Raw genomic sequence first — 21,280 nt, 5'->3', positions numbered from 1 at the left:
CAACACATTCCATTTTTTTTATTCAAACAGAATAAATAAATAAATCATGACATGTAATTTTCTGAAACACACGCTCTGTCTCTCACGCACACAACTACTCACTCACGCACGGGCGCGTACACACACGGTCGCGTTCACACACACAGACAGGTGTCAAATCCAGATAACATTTTATTTAAAAAATAGGCTATAAGATGATTTGTGATCATTTTGTAAATCTCTCATTCAGAATGTAAGCCCCAGTGGAAATAGTGCTGACATTTATCAGTGAACCCAACACCAGTAGTTTCCAAATAAGACTTAATGTAAACTTAATGTATACAGTGAACAAATAATATTTTTTTTTACAAATACAGTGTCACGCAAACATTTTCTATAGGAAAACACTATTTACAAATATTTAAAATATATTGAAATAAAATGACAATGAAATGACTTCTTGAATGGCCATCCTTGTGGCAACCCATGTGGTATTTTCACCTTTGCTCATAAATTCTCATAATGAATGTAAAATGTACTTTATGCATGTGATCCACACATTTTTATAGATACTGTCTTTTCAATTAGCCTAATTACTTCCTGATTCAAGACTGAGCCATTCAGACAGTAGGGTGGGGTGGGATGGATTTCTGGATCCAAGCTGAACTATTCGGATGGTAAGAAGGAAGATAGCTCTCTTGATTCCAAAGCAGAAAATGTGTGCATCTCTTTTCTTCTAGAGACAATCAGACACAAACCATTATTCCACTTCCTCATTATAGAATGTCTCTTTATATGATGCTCTTGTGTCCTAGTTTATAAGATCATAAGCACAAATACAGCAGTTATTTTCTTTGCATGTCATTAATGCAACCGAAACACTACAAATTAAATGATTTACACCAACACAAGAATGAAATGTATTATGGTAAGAGAGCATAGTATAATCCTTCTTTATCAGTTCCATTCAAGAAACATACAGTGCCTTCAGAATGTATTCACACCCCTTACATTTTTCCACATTTTGTTGTGTTACAGCCTGAATTTAAAAATGGATTACATTTAGATATTTTTTTAATCACTGGCCTACACACAATACCCCATAATGTCAAAGCGGATTTTTTTTGTTAGTTTGTTTATACAAATTAATACTTTCAAACTGAAATGTCTTGAGTCAATAAGTATTTAAAATTTTAAAATGTACTTAACCAGTTTCATAATAAGTTGCCTGCCCTCAATCTGTGTTCAATAATAGTGTTTCAAATTATTTTTGAATGAAAACCTCATCTTTGTACCCTACACATACAGATAATTGTAAAGTCCCTCAGTCAAGCAGTGAATTACAAACAAAGATTCAACCACAAAGACCAGGGAGGTTTTCCAATGCCTCACAAAGAAGGGCACCTATTGATAGACGGGAAATTTAAAAAATAAAAAACAGACATTGATCATCCCTTTGAGCATGGTGAAGTTAATAATTACACCTAACTCAGTTGCCTGAGAGGAAGGAAACCACTCAGGGATTTCACAATGAGGCCAATGGTGACTTTAAAACAGTGATAGGAAAATTGAGGATTGAATTGAACATTGTATTTACTCCACAATACTAACCTAATTGACAGAGTGAAAAGTACATAATAAGAAATATTCCAAAACATGCATCCTGTTTGCAACAAGGCATTAAAATAATACTGCAAAAATGTGGCAAAGCAATTTACTTTTTGTCCTAAGTACAAAGTGTCATGTTTGGGGCAAATCCAATACAACATATTACTGATTACCACTCTTCATATTTTCAAGCATAGTGGTGGCTGAATCATGTTATGGGTATGCTTGCAATCTTTAAGTACTGAGGAGTTTCAGGATAAAAAATAAACCGAATGGAGCTAAGTACAGGACAAATCCTTCAGGAAAACCTGGTTCAGTCTGCTTTACACCCTACACTGGGAGATGAATTCACCATTCAGTATAACAATAACCTAAAACACAAGGACACATCTACACTGGAGTTGCTTACCAAGAACAAAGTGAATTTTCCTGAGTGGCCCGAATTAAAGTTGACTTAAATCTACTGGCAAGACCTGAAAATTGTTGTCTAGCAATGATCAACAACCAATTTAAAAGAGCTTGAAGAATTTCGAAAGGAATAATGGGCATATGTTGCACAATCCATGTGTGTAAAGCTCTTAGAGACCCAGAAAGACTCACAGCTGTAATCACTGCCAAAGGTTCTTCTACAAAGTATTGACTCAGGGGTATAAATACTTATGTATATTAGATAATTCTGTATTTCAGTTTCTATAAATGTGCAAACATTTAAAAAAACATGTTTTGTCATTATGGGTTATTGTGTGTAGATGGATGATAAAAAAATATATTTAATCAAATTCAGGCTGTAACACAACAAAATGTGGAATAAATCAAGGGGTATGAATACTTTGCATTGCAGATAGCAATGAAGGCATTGCAGATAGCAATTATCTTAGTAGTTAGTACCGTACAGGAAACAGTAAACATTGCTAAAAAGGGAAATCAATTTGAATTTTTTCATGTTTATTATATTGATCATCAATGTCTACTAGCAAAACCCATCTTTAGCATGACTGAGACAGCACCTTTTTCAAAGCAGAAAACTAAAGGGAACAAATCAGGTCCTAAAATTCCAGACTGTTTCCATTGTCTTTTACAAGCAATACTAGTGTACTACTCACCTATTTAAGATGAAGAGTGTGAACATTATGAGCAATGACCCCAGGTCCAATGTGATCCATATACATCTGTATGTATCACGTCCCTGAAACACACAGACACACATAAAATACGTACCAGCAAACCGAGTAGGTACATTTATACGACCCATAGATGGCGCACAAGATGAAAAACATGTAAGAAAATGTCAAGTTCAATTCTACACATGGATATCATGATACAGTTGAAGTCAGAATTTTACATATACATTTCAGCTTTTATTTCTTTCATCGCATTCCCAGTGGGTCAGAAGTTTACATACACTCAATTAGTATTTGGTATCATTACCTTTAAATTGTTTAACTTGGGTCAAGCGTTTCGGGAAGCCTTCCACAAGCTTCCCACAATAAGTTGGGTGAATTTTGGCCAATCCTCCTGACAGAGTTGATGTACCTGAATCAGGTTTGTAGGCCTCCTTGCTTGCACACGGTTTTTCAGTTCTGCCCACACATTTTCTATAAGATTGAGGTCAGGGCTTTGTGATGGCCACTCCAATACCTTGACTTTGTTGTCCTTAAGCCATTTTGCCATAACTTTGGAAGTATGCTTGGGGTCATTGTCCATTTGGAAAACCCATTTGCGACCAAGCTTTAGACTGATGTCTTGAGATGTTGCTTCAATATATCCACATAATTAACTCCCCTCATGATGCCATCTATTTTGTGAAGTGCACCAGTCCCTCCTGCAGCAAAGCACCCCCACAACATGATGCTGCCATCCCCGTGCTTCACAGTTGCGATGGTGTTCTTCGACTTGCAAGCCTCCCCCTTTTTTCTACAAACATAACGATGGTCATTACGGCCAAACAGTTCTATTTTTGTTTCATCAGACCAGAGGACATCCCTCCAAAAAGTACGATCTTTGTCCCCATGTGCAGTTGCAAACGTAGTCTGACTTTTTTAATGGTGGTTTTGGAGCAGTGGCTTCATCTTAGCTGAGCGGCCTTTCAGGTTATGTCAATATAGGACACGTTTTACTATGGATATACGTAGATACTTTTGTACCTGTTTCATCCAGCATCTTCACAAGGTCCTTTGCTGTTGTTCTGGGATTGATTTGCACTTTTTGCACCAAAGTACGTTCATCTCTAGGAGACAGAATGCATCTCCTTCCTGAGCGGTATGATGGCTGCGTGGTCCCATGGTGTTTATACTTGCGTACTATTGTTTGTACAGATGAACGTGGTACCTTCAGGCGTTCGGAAATTACTCCCAAGGATGAACCAGATTTGTGGAGGACTACAATTATTTTTCTGAGGTCTTGGCTGATTTCTTTTGATTTTCCCATAATGTCAAGCAAAGAGGCACTGAGTTTGAAGGTAGGCCTTGAAATACATCTACAGGTACACCTCCAATTGACTCAAATGATGCCAATCAGAAGCTTCTAAAGCCATGACATAATTTTCTGGAATTTTCCAAGCTGTTTAAAGGCACAGTCAACTTAGTGTATATAAACCTCTGATCCACTGGAATTGTGATACAGTGAATTATAAAATAATCTGTCTGTAAACAATTGTTTGAAAAATTACTTTTGTGATGCACAAAGAGGTGTATGTAAACATCTGACCAACCTAAGTGTATGTAAACTTCCGACTTCAACTGTATATGTTAACTAATGTTTAAAAGCAACGTTGACTTTGTGAGAATTACAATGTCTGGGTGGGGTGATCTGTTTGACCTTTGAAGAGGGGGTGACTATGGGAGAGTGAAGAAGATGGGGTTTGATGTTGGTCCCTCACCATTGTCCAGTCAGGCTTGTTCTTGTCCTGTAGGACAGAGCAGGCGTTGGTGGTCACAGAGCTGGCCCCCGAGCACCACATTAAAGAGAAGAGCCATGGTTCATTCACCACCCACAGGTTCACCGAAACATTCCTGTTCCGAAGCTCCCTGTCTCACACAAACACACACAAACACAAATTCAGTAGCGAATGAAAAGATTAGGTGAACATAGCAACATATAATCAGTAGTAGCTTAGACAGAGTTACTTCAGCAAACATGACACCTGTTAAAGACTACAGACAGGAGTGGTTAATCATACTGTAAGGTGTCATACTATTAAAGGAAACATCATGCTTGTTCAGACAACACTTTCCCATTCATTTCACTAAATCAACAGAAACTAATCATCCCATGAGGAACTTTCACTACTGGGCTCTCAGCCATTCGAAATCCACCTGTGCGAAAACATGATTTGAATCTCATTCCCCCCTGAGGCATTGTGTGCATCTCAGTCTAAGATAGTGCCATTTCCTTGTCTCAGCACGCCAACATAAACACTTGTAATTATGAAACCAGTACACCTGCAGCTGTCAGCACAGACAGGTAGAATGTGGTTTTGGAATGAAGGTTTATTTGGCCACAGCTCTGAGAAAAGCGTGGGCGCTTTGAGGTAGGCTACTGACCCGATCTCTGCGACGCTCAACGCACTGTACTTGACATTCAGATAATCTGCTCCATCATGGTTCATATCAAGCACATTGTTGTAAACCTGTTTGAACCCTGGTGCAACCTTCTTCACATCCTCCCTATGTGTGGGGGGAAGCCAGAGGATCTAGAGAGAGGAGAAACACACTGTCAAACAACTGTAATACGAGTATAACTACACAGAACTGGTGAAGTAGTGACACTGATAGACATTCCCCTAACCTTGTCGTGGGGGATGCCAGAGTTGAGGATGGTTTTCACAGTGTCATTAGTGTCATTGTTGTTGTCATTCTTCAAGTCAAAGATGACAGAGGTGTTATGAGTCTTGGCCAGGTCAAGCAGCTGCAGAAGAGAGGGAACACTCTGGTTCCCAGCTGTCTTCTTCTCCTGTTCTGAGAGCTGGGACACTGAACGGAATGGATCTGTCTGAAAGGGAGATATGCATAGTATATATGTCATTATGTCAATCATTTTTTAAATTTAACCTTTATTTAACTAGGCAAGTCTGTTAAGAACAAATTCTTATTAACAATGATGGCCTAGAAACAGTGGGTTAACTCCCTTGTTCAGGGGCAGAACAACAGATTTTTACCTCGTCAGCTCGGGGATTCGATCGAGCAACCTTTCGGTTACTCACCCAACGCTCTAAACACTAGGCTACCTGACGCCCCTAGTCAATGAGTTGGTATAGTTCAACTAAGCGGAAATAATTTCCAACTAATAATAATTTGGGGGGTGCTTATACTGTGTAATGGAAATGTGTTTCTTTAATATCCCAACTCCCCCCTGAGACATCTGCAGGGATTGGGGTCACAGCCAGGGTCACCATTGTACAGCATCCCTGGAGCAATTAGTGTATCTGCCTTGCTCAGGGGCACATTTCTCATCCTGTAGGCTGCGGTATTCAAACCAGCGACCTCTCGGTTACTGGCCCAACGCTTTGACCTCAAGGCTACCTGCCGCCCCACTACAAAATACAAGGGAGGCTGGTGAAATTGGATATCACCCTTACCTTCAGGAACCAATCACCAGTGTTTAATTCCTGTAGCTCCTCCCAGGTGAGGTTTGTGCTGTGGTTCAAGTCTTTCCCAGGGAACTTCTGTAGAACATCTGTAGTCCTCCTCAGGAAATGGTTGCCGTTGTCGTGCATCAGGTAAGGAACTCTGTCCTTACTGGAGGAGAAAGAAACGTCAATAAACTGCCTCTTTGGGTCTTTGAAAAGCGCTATATAAATCCCATGCATCCTTATTATTAAACTGAAAACAATTTGAAACAGCAGTGCCCTTTTGATCTATCTCTGCCACGTCTATGTACAGGAAGCCGCCCTAGTCCCCCGGGTACCTGAGCTGCACGTCCGTCTCAAAGGCAGTCACGTTGCACCCCACACTCCTCCTGAACGACATCATGGTGTTCTCTGGGGCCAGCTGAAAACACAGAGAGAGAGGACAGATGGGTGAGAAACACTCCGGTGACTACCCTGACTCTGTGTGAACACTGAGCCATGCTGCATATGTTACAGCTGAGATGGGTGGGCCTACGGTGGCGATAGTGGAGAGGACTGGAGCAACGTAATGGGGGCAGAGCAACATGCCTTGTGGTGCCATCACATGACTGGACAGCAATTCAAGCTTCAGACCTCTGGTTCATATTTATACTGAATCATAAGGGATGATTATGAAACTTATGTCAACAGTAAAACACATCAGCCATTTTTGGATGATGGTCTTATAGCTCTGTAATCAAGTCGTATCCACTGTATGACTACGGTAGCCAATCACCTTTAGGTGCTTAGCATTTCCCAGCTTAGCACTTTAATATTGAGACCATAGAACCACAGTATGATAAATTAAGTGGGCACTTCCTCACCATTGGTGCTCCGCGATGACCAAAGAGGGCAGGTTTAGGGGGCAGCTGTTTCTCGTCCACCAGACAAGGGGATTGGATGAGGAGTGGGCTGAGGAACATTGCCACTGACACGCCAGCAAACACTACCATGATGAGGATCTTAGAGGCTGACAGACACAGGTTAACAAACAAATCAGTCATACTTTAACTGTTGTTGTGAATGCAAAAAGGCAAGGAAAGAAGATAGTCAACGGATTTGAAATTGTTCCAGGGTTCACAGAACTCAATTATACTCTATCAATATTGAATTCATATCTATAGGTTTGTACTGTACATCTCATATTATTGATGTCACGGTGAGTATTTGTGTATTTTCATTGGACAAGTTCAGCACTGACCTACTCTGCGGGATCTATGGAAGCCCTGGAACACCAGCCAGCTGACCAGGGTCAGGGCTCCAACCCCTCCCATCTGTAGGAATGGAGCCGTGGCCTGAGGGAGATCAACGTTACATACAGTGTATTACACACAGCAGGGAGCTGCATACTGCTGGCAAAGCACTGACCCTAAACACACAGGCTTACTCCACACCTCACTCTAGCTCGAACATTCTCACACACACACACACACACACACACACACACACACACACACACACACACACACACACACACACACACACACACACACACACACACACACACACACACACACACACACACACACACACAGTTCCATGGTGCTGTACATTGGCCCTACTAAACCTGCAGTGACAGAAGAACCGTGTGCCACTCTTCTTTCCACTGTAGACTTATTCCAGCGATGCCCAGGGTGATGAAGACCACACCTAAAAACAGGAACAACTGGACAGAGCAAACCACAACACAATATAATGCAGTCAATACACCTGAAGTGACTTACTATGGTTAAATCAGCCATGCTATTGCCATTCATGTTATGCCACTATAGCTGTGCACTTCTTAAATAACATGTAAAGGGAAACATTCTCGGAAACAAAGAATGTTCCTAATACCTTGTGCAGACAGTGTAAGTCCAAAGGCTCTTTCAAGGCAAGTTGGAACAGCGCAAAGACCTGCAATTGTACAGCCATTACAACTCAGCTGATGTCAACGACATACTGTAAATACATTGACAGGTGTGTGAATTGTGTCTCTCACCAGTAATAGGGTGCAGTAGATGGTCAACACAGCAGAGATGATGATTAGCACCATGAACCAGTTCACCCACAGTTTCAGAATGGAAAAGGCCTTCCTGGTACGGGACAATTGAGGGCAGATCACAGGGTTTGAGTCCATTGCTGTCAGTGTGTGCGTTTGCGTTTGTGTCTGCAGCTGTATGTGCACACATGCACACACAGAGTGTATGACCAAGCTCACCAGTTAACATCCTCGCGGTCATTGAAGGCCATCAGACAGACGTACATCCAGAACAGAGTGAGGAGGGACACAGCGGTAAGGACTGACAACCTGCAGCGGGAGCACTGTAGCAAGGAGAGTCAACAATTACTCCTGGAGCCCTAAACCTGTTCTCATTTCTACTGACATTGGAAGATCTCATTACTAAACTTCTTTGTCAGGAAGACATTTAACTTCCAGGATGAAATAAAAAGTATGCAAATGGGTTGTTTCAACAGTCAGAAACTGTTTGCAGGACTTGCATCCAATGAATTTGATTGATCTCCGGGGTTCATTTGAAAATGATTAAAATAACCCCTAGCTATGGTTTACAAACACATATTCTCTGAGTGCTATTGTACTTCTGATCAACAAGTGTGTTGTGTGTGCATGTGCATTGGTGTGTGTGTGTTTGGGTGCATGTGAGTGTGTGTTTGTGTGCATGTAAGTGTGTGTTTGTGTGCATGTAAGTGTGTGTTTGTGTGCATGTAAGGGTAAGTGTGCATGCAAGGGGGGTGTCTGAAGGGCTCAGCGGTTAGCTCCCTCAGGGCTGTTGGAGCCTCTCCAATGCCTCTTCATGTTTGGTTTCGCCTGCTATTCCATTCATCCATAAAAGGAATCAAAAACAGCATCCACCATCCACCCACCCTTAATTGTGTCCAAACAACCCCCCCCCCCCCCCCCCACACACACACACACTTAAGACACCTAAGACACTAATGGTTTGTCCCCTTTTCACTTCTGTCCAGTGGTGTAAAGTACTTAAGTAAAAGTACTTTAAAGAATGATTTAAGTCATTTTGTGGGGTATCTGTACTTTATTATTTATATTTTTGCCAACTTTTACTTCACTACATTCCTAAAGAAAATGATGTACATTTTACTCCATACATTTTCCCTGACACCCAAAAGTACTCGTTACATTTTGACTGGAAAATGGTCCAATTCAGGCACTTATCAAGAGAACATTCCCGGTCATCCCTATTGCCTCTGATGTGGCAGACTCACTAAACACAAATGCTTTGTTTTTAAATTATATGAGTGTTGGAGTGTGCCCCGAGATATCCATACATTTTAAAAGAAAAAGTAAATGGTGCTGTCTGGTTTGCTTAATATAAGGAATGTGAAATGATTTATAATTTTACTTTTGATACTTAAGTATACTTTAGCAATTCCATTTACTTTTAGACTTTTACTCAAGTAGTATTTTACTGGTTGACTTCAACTTTTTCTCAAGTCATTTTCTATTAAGGTAACTTTACTTTTATTCCAGTATGACATTTGTGTACTTTTTTTCACCACTTGATCTTTCCCAGATACGCTTTTACCCAGCCAGTAGGAGCTTGTTTGTTCAGTTCAGAAAGTAGTCCTGGCACACATGCACATGCTCTACTCTGCATCGCAATCTCCCTCCCAATTATCCTGCCCTTATTTACACAACAGGTCTGAATGAATGGATGCCTCTCCAATAACATCCATCCACATCTCACTGGCCTCACTGGAATAAAGGCTTCCGATTATACAACCACAATGAGTTTATAAAAGGGGAAAAATCCTCACGTTTCCACTGAATGTTGCCCAATGGAATGTTAATCCATTATAATCACGGTAATGCAGGTACAAGAAATTGAACTGCAGAGAAGGCGCAAGCAAATTCAAAGCTGAATTCCCTTGGCAGTGTCTCAGCGACTGCTGCTGCTGGGGGACGATGACGATGATGATTTTTATTGCAACACATATCAAAGCAGTGTGAACATTTCCTTGTAGACCAACTGTAGCTCTGACCTGAGAGAAGTCACTAAAAACAACATTTGAGCTACATGGAATTACAGTACATAGTAATACACTGATTATAGGTCGCTCTGGATAAGAGTGTCTGCTAAATTATTCAAATGTCAAATGTACATAAACCAAAAGGTGAGGATAGTGAGAAGTTGGTGCCAAAAATAATAATTGTCTTAATGAATGTCCTGTAGTTACAGTATATTCTACACACAATAAAATTCTAGGCATACAGTACTCACTTTTCGTATCCTCTCACTGGGGTGCCTCCAGTAGCAGCTATATACCCCCCTGCAGCATATTCGGCAACAGCTGTCCTCTGACATCATCACCTTATCTCTTGATTCACAGTAAACAAAAAGGGGGTTCCTGTCCAGAGGAGTGGGGATCCTGTCTGTCCTAGAGGGTTTGGATAGAGCGGTGGGGTGTGTGGGGGGTGGACAGCTCTGTGCTCTGTAGGTGAGGAGAGGGGTTCCACTCTGCTGAGGGCTGACTCACCACTCTGAACCTACACAGTGTAGGAGGAGAGAGAGAGACGAAAAGAGTAAGGACGGGAGAGTGAGGGATAAAGAGGGAATATCTGTGAGTATTAGGGCCATCCCTGTTCAATACATCCCTGAATAGAGCTTCTATGTTGGGGGCCGGCCTGGCTGGCTGCTGACAGAGCTGACAATGGCCGACCCTGTGGGGTTCTGTAAGAGGCCTCAGAGTGAAGTCGCGCCATAAGACCCTCTGTTCCAATACAATATGGGAGAACTGACAGTGACAGGCACATCCATACACAGGGTGGGAGCAGGGATGGAGAGGAAGGAGGAGGAGGGGGTTCATTGTCACTAGGGGGTTGCAGTGGGGAGACTTTAACCAGGGGTTTAGTATGGGGGACTGGCATCCTGGTTTTACCAAACCAAGACATAAAGCTTCACAATATAAAAATGTTACTTTGTAAAGAGGGTTAAAAGATGGTTAAACAGGCTGAGGCAGATCCATGCTGTTATTCTCTTTACTGGGGTGTTGATAAGAAACTAGGGCAGGGTGCCCAGTTCCTAAAGAACAACAGAATGGTGAAATACACATTTCAAGTTACAGACTCGTAGCTATTCTAATGAGTCAGTGAATTTCTAAATCGTTCAACAACATTGTAAAGCAAATTGACATTAGACCATCTATTGATCAAAAAAATATTTAAAGCATGAGCTGTTAATCCATGAAGTTAGCCTTTACAGAGAGGGGCACATGCAGTGTGAAGGTATTCTGTGCTGTGGAAAGCCCTCCGGTCAGGCTCATGTGAACCTTATGATCACAGGGGCATGTCTGAGCAGGTCGGCAATAAGTGAAACTCCAAGAAATCTGAATAGATTTTACCGCATGAAACCAGATGCCTTGCCATTGTGAAATGTAAGATGACTAGGTTACAACTGAAGAGACTAAAAATGTATGTACAGAATTGAATTTCAGGATGGTGGGGGGGACCTCCCTTAAATCCACCACCTCTTGCCCAGGGCTCTCTTGAAAAAGAGACTGCCAGCTGCTACAGAATCACAGTGTTCACAGAATGTCATCAATACAACACAACGGCGAATAATTCGTGTGTCCTTGTACACCCAGTCTGGCATCAATCACTAGCAACAGATATGAGAATAATCCATAACATTCTGCTTCAAGTCGAGTGACCATCAACTCACACCGTAAGTTGAGTAAATGAGATGTTTCGTCTAACAAATATGGATATTATTTTTCGGACCACACACGTTTAAAGGAATGTTTTTGATGCTGTTGCCATCTTCCTGTTCATTGTCGGATGTTTTGTATTCTATGTTTTTATGTATTCGTATTGTAATGGGGTAATTTAACATCACTAAAGTTCGCATTTAGTTTAGACTGATCAACACAATGTTTATCATATTCAGATTTTCTCTAATAAACATAAAGTGTTCTATTTGTAACACTCAAGGGCTGTGTTTACACCCGGCCGTCCAATTCGGATCTTTTTTCACTAATTGGTATTTTGAACAATCAGATCAGTTCTGAAAAAGATCCGATGTGATTGGTCAAAAGACCAATTGGTGGAAAAAGGATCAGAATTTGTCTGCCTGTCTAAACACAGCCCTTGAGTGTTACAAATAGAACACTTTATGTTTATTAGAGAAAATCTGAATATGATAAACATTGTGTTGATCAGTCTAAACTAAATGCGAACTTTAATGATGTTAAATTACCCCATTACAATACGAATACATAAAAACATAGAATACAAAACATCCGACAAAGAACAGGAAGATGGCAACAGCATCAAAAACATTCCTTTAAACGTGTGTGGTCCGAAAAATAATATCCATATTTGTTAGACGAAACATCTCATTTACTCCTAACAATATTAAGTTATGTTGTCAGCAGTGTTACCAGTGTGAGAAAACATGATGTACACCTTGCTACACATCAAGCACTACGACTTGGCAGTTACATAGTAAGCATTCTTTGTTCCATGCACAGGTGAGCATGGTCAACTAGCCTACACGGAAATAAGGGAAGCTTACTGATCAGAACAGGAAAGGGGAAGATTATTTTATTTGAGCCAAGATTCCAACATGTTTTATCAACTACCTGTCTACAAAGACTGTTGCAATTGAATCATGGATCTAAACCTGATTGTTGCCCTTTTAAATATGAGCACTTGAAATCAAATGAAATGTGCCTTGACTGTCCTGGATTTTAACATTTGGAATGCTTTAAAAATACTAAATTAAACCCACTCATGATGACATAAAAACGGTAATAAAATGCCATACAAAAGTAAGCGACAGAAATCACAGCCTACTATTTAGCTATTTCTGTGGTGAACCCTGCAATGAGTAATGTGATTCAGAAGTTTTTTTGATGTGCTAGTTAGAATGTGACCTACTGCATCATAACCACAGTCCACACAGCACATTTCACGTTCTCCTCAATTTACCAAAGTTTAAAAACAACAGATAACCATCTCAGTTCAATACTGATACAGACTGAATGTGTTTAATTCAACATTTAGTTGAAATAGGCAGATCTATTAGTCAATTTGAGTTCATTTGACAACGCATTAAAATGCAGTAGGCTAGTAAAAGCTGGAGGCATGAGATGCACCATACCTTTAGATCATAGTGTGTGTGCATCTCTATTGCAACACCATAACAGCCGGTGATGTTCTGTTCATCAACTTGTTCTAGTCCAGTCCACTATATTTCATTACCTCTTTTCTGTGCCTGTTGTTCTGCCGTCCACTCCGGTTCTTTGTGGAAATATGTGGCAGGAATGTTAATGAATCAGAATGAATGGGTGCAAGTCCCTAAAGTAGCAAGGGGGAGGGGTATGCCTATTTAGAGGGAGGCACTCAAACGCAGGTAGCCTACAACTGCAGAGAAAGCATTGTCAGATCTGTCAAATTAGAATGAACATGTGTAAGGGTAGAGGCAGGGACGTTTTTCAAGCACCTCATCAATGTACTAAATATATGCTATTAACTTCATCATTTAAGTGTCAGAAAACCAGGGCTTCTGTCTGAGGATGTCTACAGCTGTACCACCGCATTTCAATGAACTCTGAGGAAACCAAGCATACTTGAGTCAGTTATTACAGTAAACTAAAAGTGAAACTAAATCTAAAATGATATAATTTAAAAAACGATTCAATAAACTGAAATAAAATAATGAATAAACCCGTTAGAAAAACAAAAACATATACTGAAACTATACTGAACAAAAATATAAACGCAACACGCAGCAATTCCAAAACCTTTTCTGATTTACAGTTCAAATAAGGAAATCAGTCAATTGAAATATATTCATTAGGCCCTAATCTAATCTATTTATTTTTTTAAATGGTATTATTATAAAAAAATGTATCTGGATTTCACATGACTGGTAATACAGATATGCATCTGTTGGTCACTGATACTGTGCCTTTAAAAAAAAGTAGGGGTGTGGATCAGAAAATGAGTCAAATGAGTCAGTATCTGGTGTGATTACCATTTGGCTCATGTTTGTGGAACAGGGAGAGTAAGGGAAGACACCTGTATAAGATCCAGGAAAGTTGACGGCGGGCGGCGGGGTTGGTCCTCAGGCTGAGAAAGAAGGAAGGAAATTGTAGACACAAGGCTGAGACTGGGACACACAAGGCTAAATAGTACATTGAATGTGGTGGGGAAACATCTGACTGGGAGGTGTGATCATTATCAGGAGGTGATGGAGACAGTGGAACATGTATTTCAGTGCCAGAAATATGTGAGAGAAAGGGAGCAATTGTTATTAGATTTGAGGAGTAATACGGTTGAAGAGCCAGGATTAAATGAACTGCTGGAGAAATCTTCAGGGGATGTAGTATTTATGTAGTTTCCTTAGGGAGACAAAATTATTGGGAAGGATTTAGACCTTCCCTGTCTCTGGTCCACACTCGAGTTGGTGACGATAATGCACCTTAAAGTTGGTTGCCAACCGCCATATACAATCCACAGAAGTAGAAGAAGAATTTACCTCGTGCAGTGCGACACCTCCAATCGCATAGAGTTGATCAGGCTGTTGATTGTGGCCTGTGGAATGTTGTCCCACTCCTCTTCATTGGATGTGCGAAGTTGCTGGATATCGGCGGGAACTGGAACAAGCTGTCATACACGTTGATCTGGAGCATCCCCAACTTGATCAATTGGTGACATGTCTGGTGATTATGCAGGCCATGGAAGAACTGGGACATTTTCAGCTTCCAGGAACTGTGTGCAGATCCTTGTGACATCGGGCCATTCATTATCATGCTGAAACATGAGTTGATGGCGGCGGATGAATGGCACGACAATGGGCCTCAGGATCTCGTCACGGTATCTCTGTGCATTCAAATTGCCATCGATAAAATGCAATTGTGTTCGTTGTCCATAGCTTATGCCTGCCACCATAGGGGCAATCTGTACACAACGTTGACATCAGCAAACCGTTTGCCCACACAACGCCATACACGCTGTCTGCCATCTGCACAGTACAGTTGAAACAGGGATTCGTCCGTGAAGAGGACACTTCTCCAGCGTGCCAGTGGACATCGAATGTGAGCATTTGCCCACTGAAGTCGGTTACGATGCCGAACTGCAGTCAAGTCAAGATCCCGGGGATGGACGACCACACAGATGAGCTTGTGGAGAAATTCTTTGGTTATGCAAGCCAACAGTTTCATGTTGGAGGAGAGAGAAACAAAGAGTAAGAAAGGGAGATTTAGAGATAAAGAGGGAATATCTGTGAGTCTGCCACGAGCAGCACCGCATCTCATTGACTTTACCGTCGGACACCAGATTGCTATAACATATGTGGTTAGGGAGTGAACGTTGTTTATCATAAGGGTTACATGGAGAATATCGGACCTCTATGAAATGAAAACGGATGGCCTTCCTTTCAACAAAATACATTTGACCTGACCTGACCACACTTGAATAAAAACAAGTGACCCTCCCAATTCCCCCAAAATAATAATTAAAACAAAGAGATAGAGGTCAAAGAGAGGTCTACCATTTACCCTCACTTCTTGGACAGACCAGATATGCAGTTTCGAAACTGTTCTTGGTCCAGTGAGCAATACATGGCAAACTAAATACATTTGATGACGCACAGGGCTGTGAGGCAGAGTACAAGAGTAGGAGTGGAAATATCTCCTTTATAGTAAAAGTATTGCATGAATCTATCCTCGTATTTGCAGAAAAAAAATTGCCTTTCATAAAAATGTCATGCAATTCAACATAATTTTACATATTAACAGAATCCTTTTTAATATCACACAAATTACCAAAATGGCAGACTAAGCATGGACAGAGAGATATGCCTACCTGTTCATCTTATCACAATTCTCCATTGCCAAATCAGTGTTTTGTTTGTAATGAAATTCTTCCTGTTTATAAATTATTACATCCGAGAGACTTCATTAGGAATCTGAGCATGATACTTTCAAACGTTAGGCCTACCTTTCAATCCCAGACAGAGTAGGCCTACCTTTCAATCCCAGACAGAGTAGGCCTACCTTTCAATCCCAGACAGAGTAGGCCTACCTTTCAATCCCAGACAGAGTAGGCCTTACAACACAGAAACTGAAAGCTTTAACTGCTGGCAACTCTTCTCTGAATGTCAAAGAAACTAAACAATGATCTTCCCATATGCAGCTTGTTTCATTGCCGTGGGAAGTAGGTGTGCTGAGGGTGCTGCAACCACTGAAAAACCTGAATTGAAAAAAATATATATATATACAATACCAGTCAAAAGTTTGGACACACCTAGTAATTCAAGGATTTTTCTTTATTTGTACTATTTTCAAATCAAATCAAATCAAATCAAATTTATTTATATAGCCCTTCGTACATCAGCTGATATCTCAAAGTGCTGTACAGAAACCCAGCCTAAAACCCCAAACAGCAAGCAATGCAGGTGTAGAAGCACGGTGGCTAGGAAAAACTCCCTAGAAAAGCCAAAACCTAGGAAGAAACCTAGAGAGGAACCAGGCTATGTGGGGTGGCCAGTCCTCTTCTGGCTGTGCCGGGTAGAGATTATAACAGAACATGGCCAAGATGTTCAAATGTTCATAAATGACCAGCATGGTCGAATAATAATAAGGCAGAACAGTTGAAACTGGAGCAGCAGCACGGCCAGGTGGACTGGGGACAGCAAAGTCATCATGTCAAGTAGTCCTGGGGCATGGTCCTAGGGCCGCGGTTCAGTTGAAACTGGAGCAGCAGCACGGCCAGGTGGACTGGGGACAGCAAGGAGTCATCATGTCAGGTAGTCCTGGGGCATGGTCCTAGGGCTCAGGTCCTCCGAGAGAGAGAAGGAGAGAATTAGAGAACGCACACTTAGATGACAGGAGAAGTACTCCAGATATAACAAACTGACCCCAGCCCCCGACACATAAACTACTGCAGCATAAATACTGAAGGCTGAGACAGGAGGGGTCAGGAGACACTGTGGCCCCACCCGAGGACACCCCCGGACAGGGCCAAACAGGAAGGATATAACCCCACCCACTATGCCAAAGCACAGCCCCCACACCACTGGAGGGATATCTTCAACCACCAACTTACCATCCTGAGACAAAGCTGAGTATAGCCCGCAAAGATCTCCGCCACGGCACAACCCAAGGGAGGGGGGGGCGCCAACCCAGACAGGATGACCACATCAGTGAATCAACCCACTCAGGTGACGCACCCCCTCAGGGACGGCATGAGAGAGCCCCAGCAAGCCAGTGACTCAGCCCCTGTAATAGGGTTAGAGGCAGAGAATCCCAGTGGAAAGAGGGGAACCGGCCAGGCAGAGACAGCAAGGGTGGTTCGTTGCTCCAGAGCCTTTCCGTTCACCTTCCCACTCCTGGGCCAGACTACACTCAATCATATGACCCACTGAAGAGATGAGTCTTCAGTAAAGACTTAAAGGTTGAGACCGAGTTTGCGTCTCTGACATGGGTAGGCAGACCGTTCCATAAAAATGGAGCTCTATAGGAGAAAGCCCTGCCTCCAGCTGTTTGCTTAGAAATTCTAGGGACAATTAGGAGGCCTGCGTCTTGTGACCGTAGCGTACTACGGCAGGACCAAATCAGAGAGATAGGTAGGAGCAAGCCCATGCAATGCTTTGTAGGTTAGCAGTAAAACCTTGAAATCAGCCCTTGCTTTGACAGGAAGCCAGTGTAGGGAGGCTAGCACTGGAGTAATATGATCAAATTTTTGGTTCTAGTCAGGATTCTGTATTTAGCACTAACTGAAGTTTATTTAGTGCTTTATCCGGGTAGCCGGAAAGTAGAGCATTGCAGTAGTCTAACCTAGAAGTGACAAAAGCATGGATTAATTTTTCTGCATCATTTTTGGACAGAAAGTTTCTGATTTTTGCAATGTTACGTAGATGGAAAAAAGCTGTCCTTGAAATGGTCTTGATATGTTCTTCAAAAGAGAGATCAGGGTCCAGAGTAACGCCGAGGTCCTTCACAGTTTTATTTGAGATGACTGTACAACCATTAAGATTAATTGTCAGATTCAACAGAAGATCTCTTTGTTTCTTGGGACCTAGAACAAGCATCTCTGTTTTATCCGAGTTTAAAAGTAGAAAGTTTGCTGCCATCCACTTCCTTATGTCTGAAACACATGCTTCTAGCGAGGCAATTTTGGGGCTTCACCATGTTTCATTGAAATGTACAGCTGTGTATCATCCGCATAGCAGTGAAAGTTAACATTATGTTTTCGAATAACATCCCCAAGAGGTAAAATATATAGTGAAAACAACAGCGGTCCTAAAACGGAACCTTGAGGAACACCGAAATTTACAGTTGATTTGTCAGAGGACAAACCATCCACAGAGACAAACTGATATCTTTCCGACAGATAAGATCTAAACCAGGCCAGAACTTGACCGTGTAGACCAATTTGGGTTTCCAATCTCTCCAAAAGAATGTGGTGATCGATGGTATCAAAAGCAGCACTAAGGTCTAGGAGCACGAGGACAGATGCAGAGCCTCGGTCCGATGCCATTAAAATGTCATTTACCACCTTCACAAGTGCCGTCTCAGTGCTATGATGGGGTCTAAAACCAGACTGAAGCATTTCATATACATTGTTTGTCTTCAGGAAGGCAGTGAGTTGCTGAGCAACAGCCTTTTCTAAGATTTTTGAGAGGAATGGAAGATTCGATATAGGCCGATAGTTTTTTATATTTTCTGGGTCAAGGTTTGGCTTTTTCAAGAGAGGCTTTATTACTGCCACTTTTAGTGAGTTTGGTACACATCCGGTGGATAGAGAGCCGTTTATTATGTTCAACATAGGAGGGCCAAGCACAGGAAGCAGCTCTTTCAGTAGTTTAGTTGGAATAGGGTCCAGTAAGCAGCTTGAAGGTTTAGAGGCCAACATTGTAGAGTAACAGTGAAGACAATGAAAACTATGAAATAACACGTGAAATCATGTCGTATCCAAAAAAAATTTAAACAAATCAAAATATATGTTATATTTGAGATTCTTCAAAGTAGCCACCCTTTGCCTTGATGACAGCTTTGCACACTCTTGGCATTCTCCCAACCAGCTTCATGAGGAATGCTTTTCCAACAGTCTTTAAGGTGTTCCCACATAGGCTGAGCACTTGCTGGTTGCTTTTTTTATTTTACCTTTATTGAACTAGGCAAGTCTGTTACTCGAAATCTGTGTAGCATTTATTTGGGCTGCAATTTCAAATTGTATTAGTCACATGTGCCCAATACAACAGGTGTAGACCTCACAGTGAAATGCTTACTTTTGAGCCCCCTAACCAACAATGCAGTTTAAAAAATACAGATAAGAATAAGAAATAAAAGTAACAAGTAATTAAAGAGGAGCAGTAAAATAACAATAGCTAGACTATATACAGGGTGGTACCGGTACAGAGTCAACGTGCGGGGGCACCGGTTAGTTGAGTTAATATGTACATGTAGGGAGAGTTATTAAAGTGACTATGCATAGATGATAACAACAGAGAGTAGCAGCGGTGTAAAAGAAGGGGGGGGCAATGCAAATAGTCTGGGTAGCCATTTGATTAGGTGTTCGGGAGTGTTATGGCTTCGGAGTAGAAGCTGTTTAGAAGACTCTTGGACCTAGACTTGGCGCTCCGGTACCACTTGCTGTGCGGTAGCAGAGAGAACAGTCTATGACTAGAGTGGCTGGAGTCTGACCATTTTTAGCGCCTTCCTCTGACACCGCCTGGTATAGAGGTCCTGGATGGCAGTAAACTTGGCCCTAGTGATGTACTGGGCCGTTCGTACTACCCTCTGTAGTGCCTTGCGGTCGGAGGCTGAGCAGTTGCCATACCAGGCAGTGATGCAACCAGTCAGGATGCTCTTGATGGTGCAGCTGTAGAACCTTTTGAGGATCTGAGGACCTATGCCAAATCTTTTCAGTCTCCTGAGGGGGAATAGGTTTTGTCATGACCGCTTCACGACTGTCTTGGTATGCTTGGACCATGTTAGTTTGTTGGTGATGTGGACACCAAGGAACTTGAAGCTCTCAACCTGCTCCATTGCAGTCGGTCCTCTTTTTCCTGTCGTCCACAATCATCTCCTTTGTCTTGATCACGCTGAGGGAGAAGTTGTTGTCCTGGCACCAAATGGCCAGGTCTCTGACCTCCTCCCTATAGGCTGTCTTGTCGTTGTCGGTGATCAGGCCTACCAATGTTGTGTCATCGGCAAACTTGATGATGGTGTTGTAGTCGTGCCTGGCCATGCAGTCATGAGTGAACAGGGAGTACAGGAGGGCACTGAGCATGCACCCCTGGGGGGGCCCCTGTGTTGAGGATCAGCGTGGCACATGTGTTAAAACCTACCTTTACCACCTGGGGGCGGCCCGTCAGAAAGTCCAGGATCCAGTTGCAGAGGGAGGTGTTTAGTCCCAGGGTTCTTAGCTTAGTGATGAGCTTTGAGGGCACTAAGGTGTTGAACGCTGAGCTGAAGTCGATGAATAGCATTCCTCACATAGGTGATCCTTTTGTCCAGGTGGGAAAGGGCAGTGTGGAGTGCAAGAGATTACATCATATGTGGATCAGTTGGGGCAGTATGTAAATTGGAGTGGGTCTAGGGTTTCTGGGATAATGGTGTCGATGTGAGCCATGATCATCCTTGCAAAGCACTTCATGGCTACAGATACGAGTGCTACAGGTCGGTAGTCATTTAGGCAGGTTACCTTAGTATTCTTGGTCACATGTACTATGGTGGTCTGCTTAAAACATGTTGGTATTACGGACTCGGACAGGGAGAGGTTAAAAATGTCAGTGAAGACACTTGCCAGTTGGCCAGCGCATGCTCGCAATACACATTCTGGTAATCTGTCTGGTCTTGCGACCTTGTGAATGTTGACCTGTTTAAAGGTCTTACTCACATTGGCTGCGGAGACCGTGATCACACAGTGTTTCCCGGATCAGCTGGTGCTCTCATGCATGTTTCAGTGTTATTTGCCTCGAAGCGAGCATAGAAGTAGTTTAGCTCATCTGGTAGGCTCGTGTCACTGGGCAGCTCTCGGCTGTGCTTCCCTTTGTAGTCTGTAATGGTTTACTGGCCCTGCCACATCCGAGGAGATTAAGAGCTGGTGTACTAAGA

The 21,280-nt window shown here is 42.2% G+C and overlaps 1 protein-coding gene across 4 annotated transcripts; it reads right to left on the bottom strand.

The window, feature by feature from the left end:
* Positions 1 to 3: 3 nt before the first annotated feature.
* Positions 4 to 13,518, bottom strand: LOC135545845 (glycerophosphoinositol inositolphosphodiesterase GDPD2-like). 4 transcript variants are annotated; one of them, XM_064973784.1, is made up of 15 exons: positions 13,416 to 13,518; positions 10,435 to 10,700; positions 8,394 to 8,497; positions 8,175 to 8,268; positions 8,030 to 8,089; positions 7,761 to 7,859; positions 7,395 to 7,488; positions 7,018 to 7,163; positions 6,493 to 6,575; positions 6,164 to 6,323; positions 5,374 to 5,577; positions 5,130 to 5,278; positions 4,466 to 4,613; positions 2,691 to 2,773; positions 4 to 790 (listed from the first exon to the last, which is right to left on the bottom strand). In XM_064973784.1, the coding sequence occupies exons 2-15, from the start codon at positions 10,519 to 10,521 to the stop codon at positions 646 to 648; spliced, it is 1,656 nt and encodes a 551-aa protein (XP_064829856.1). In that variant the 5' UTR covers positions 10,522 to 10,700; positions 13,416 to 13,518; the 3' UTR covers positions 4 to 645. The 4 variants fall into 4 exon arrangements, with proteins under 4 accessions (XP_064829856.1, XP_064829855.1, XP_064829857.1 ...); XM_064973783.1 differs by having other exon boundaries at positions 13,315 to 13,499; XM_064973785.1 differs by having other exon boundaries at positions 4 to 715; positions 13,315 to 13,497.
* Positions 13,519 to 21,280: the final 7,762 nt, after the last annotated feature.

The sequence above is a fragment of the Oncorhynchus masou genome, chromosome 9, assembly GCF_036934945.1.
Source record: "Oncorhynchus masou masou isolate Uvic2021 chromosome 9, UVic_Omas_1.1, whole genome shotgun sequence".
Lineage (NCBI taxonomy): Eukaryota > Metazoa > Chordata > Actinopteri > Salmoniformes > Salmonidae > Oncorhynchus > Oncorhynchus masou.
Note: the sequence above shows the minus strand (reverse complement) of the source record. Positions and strands in the feature narration are given on the sequence as shown.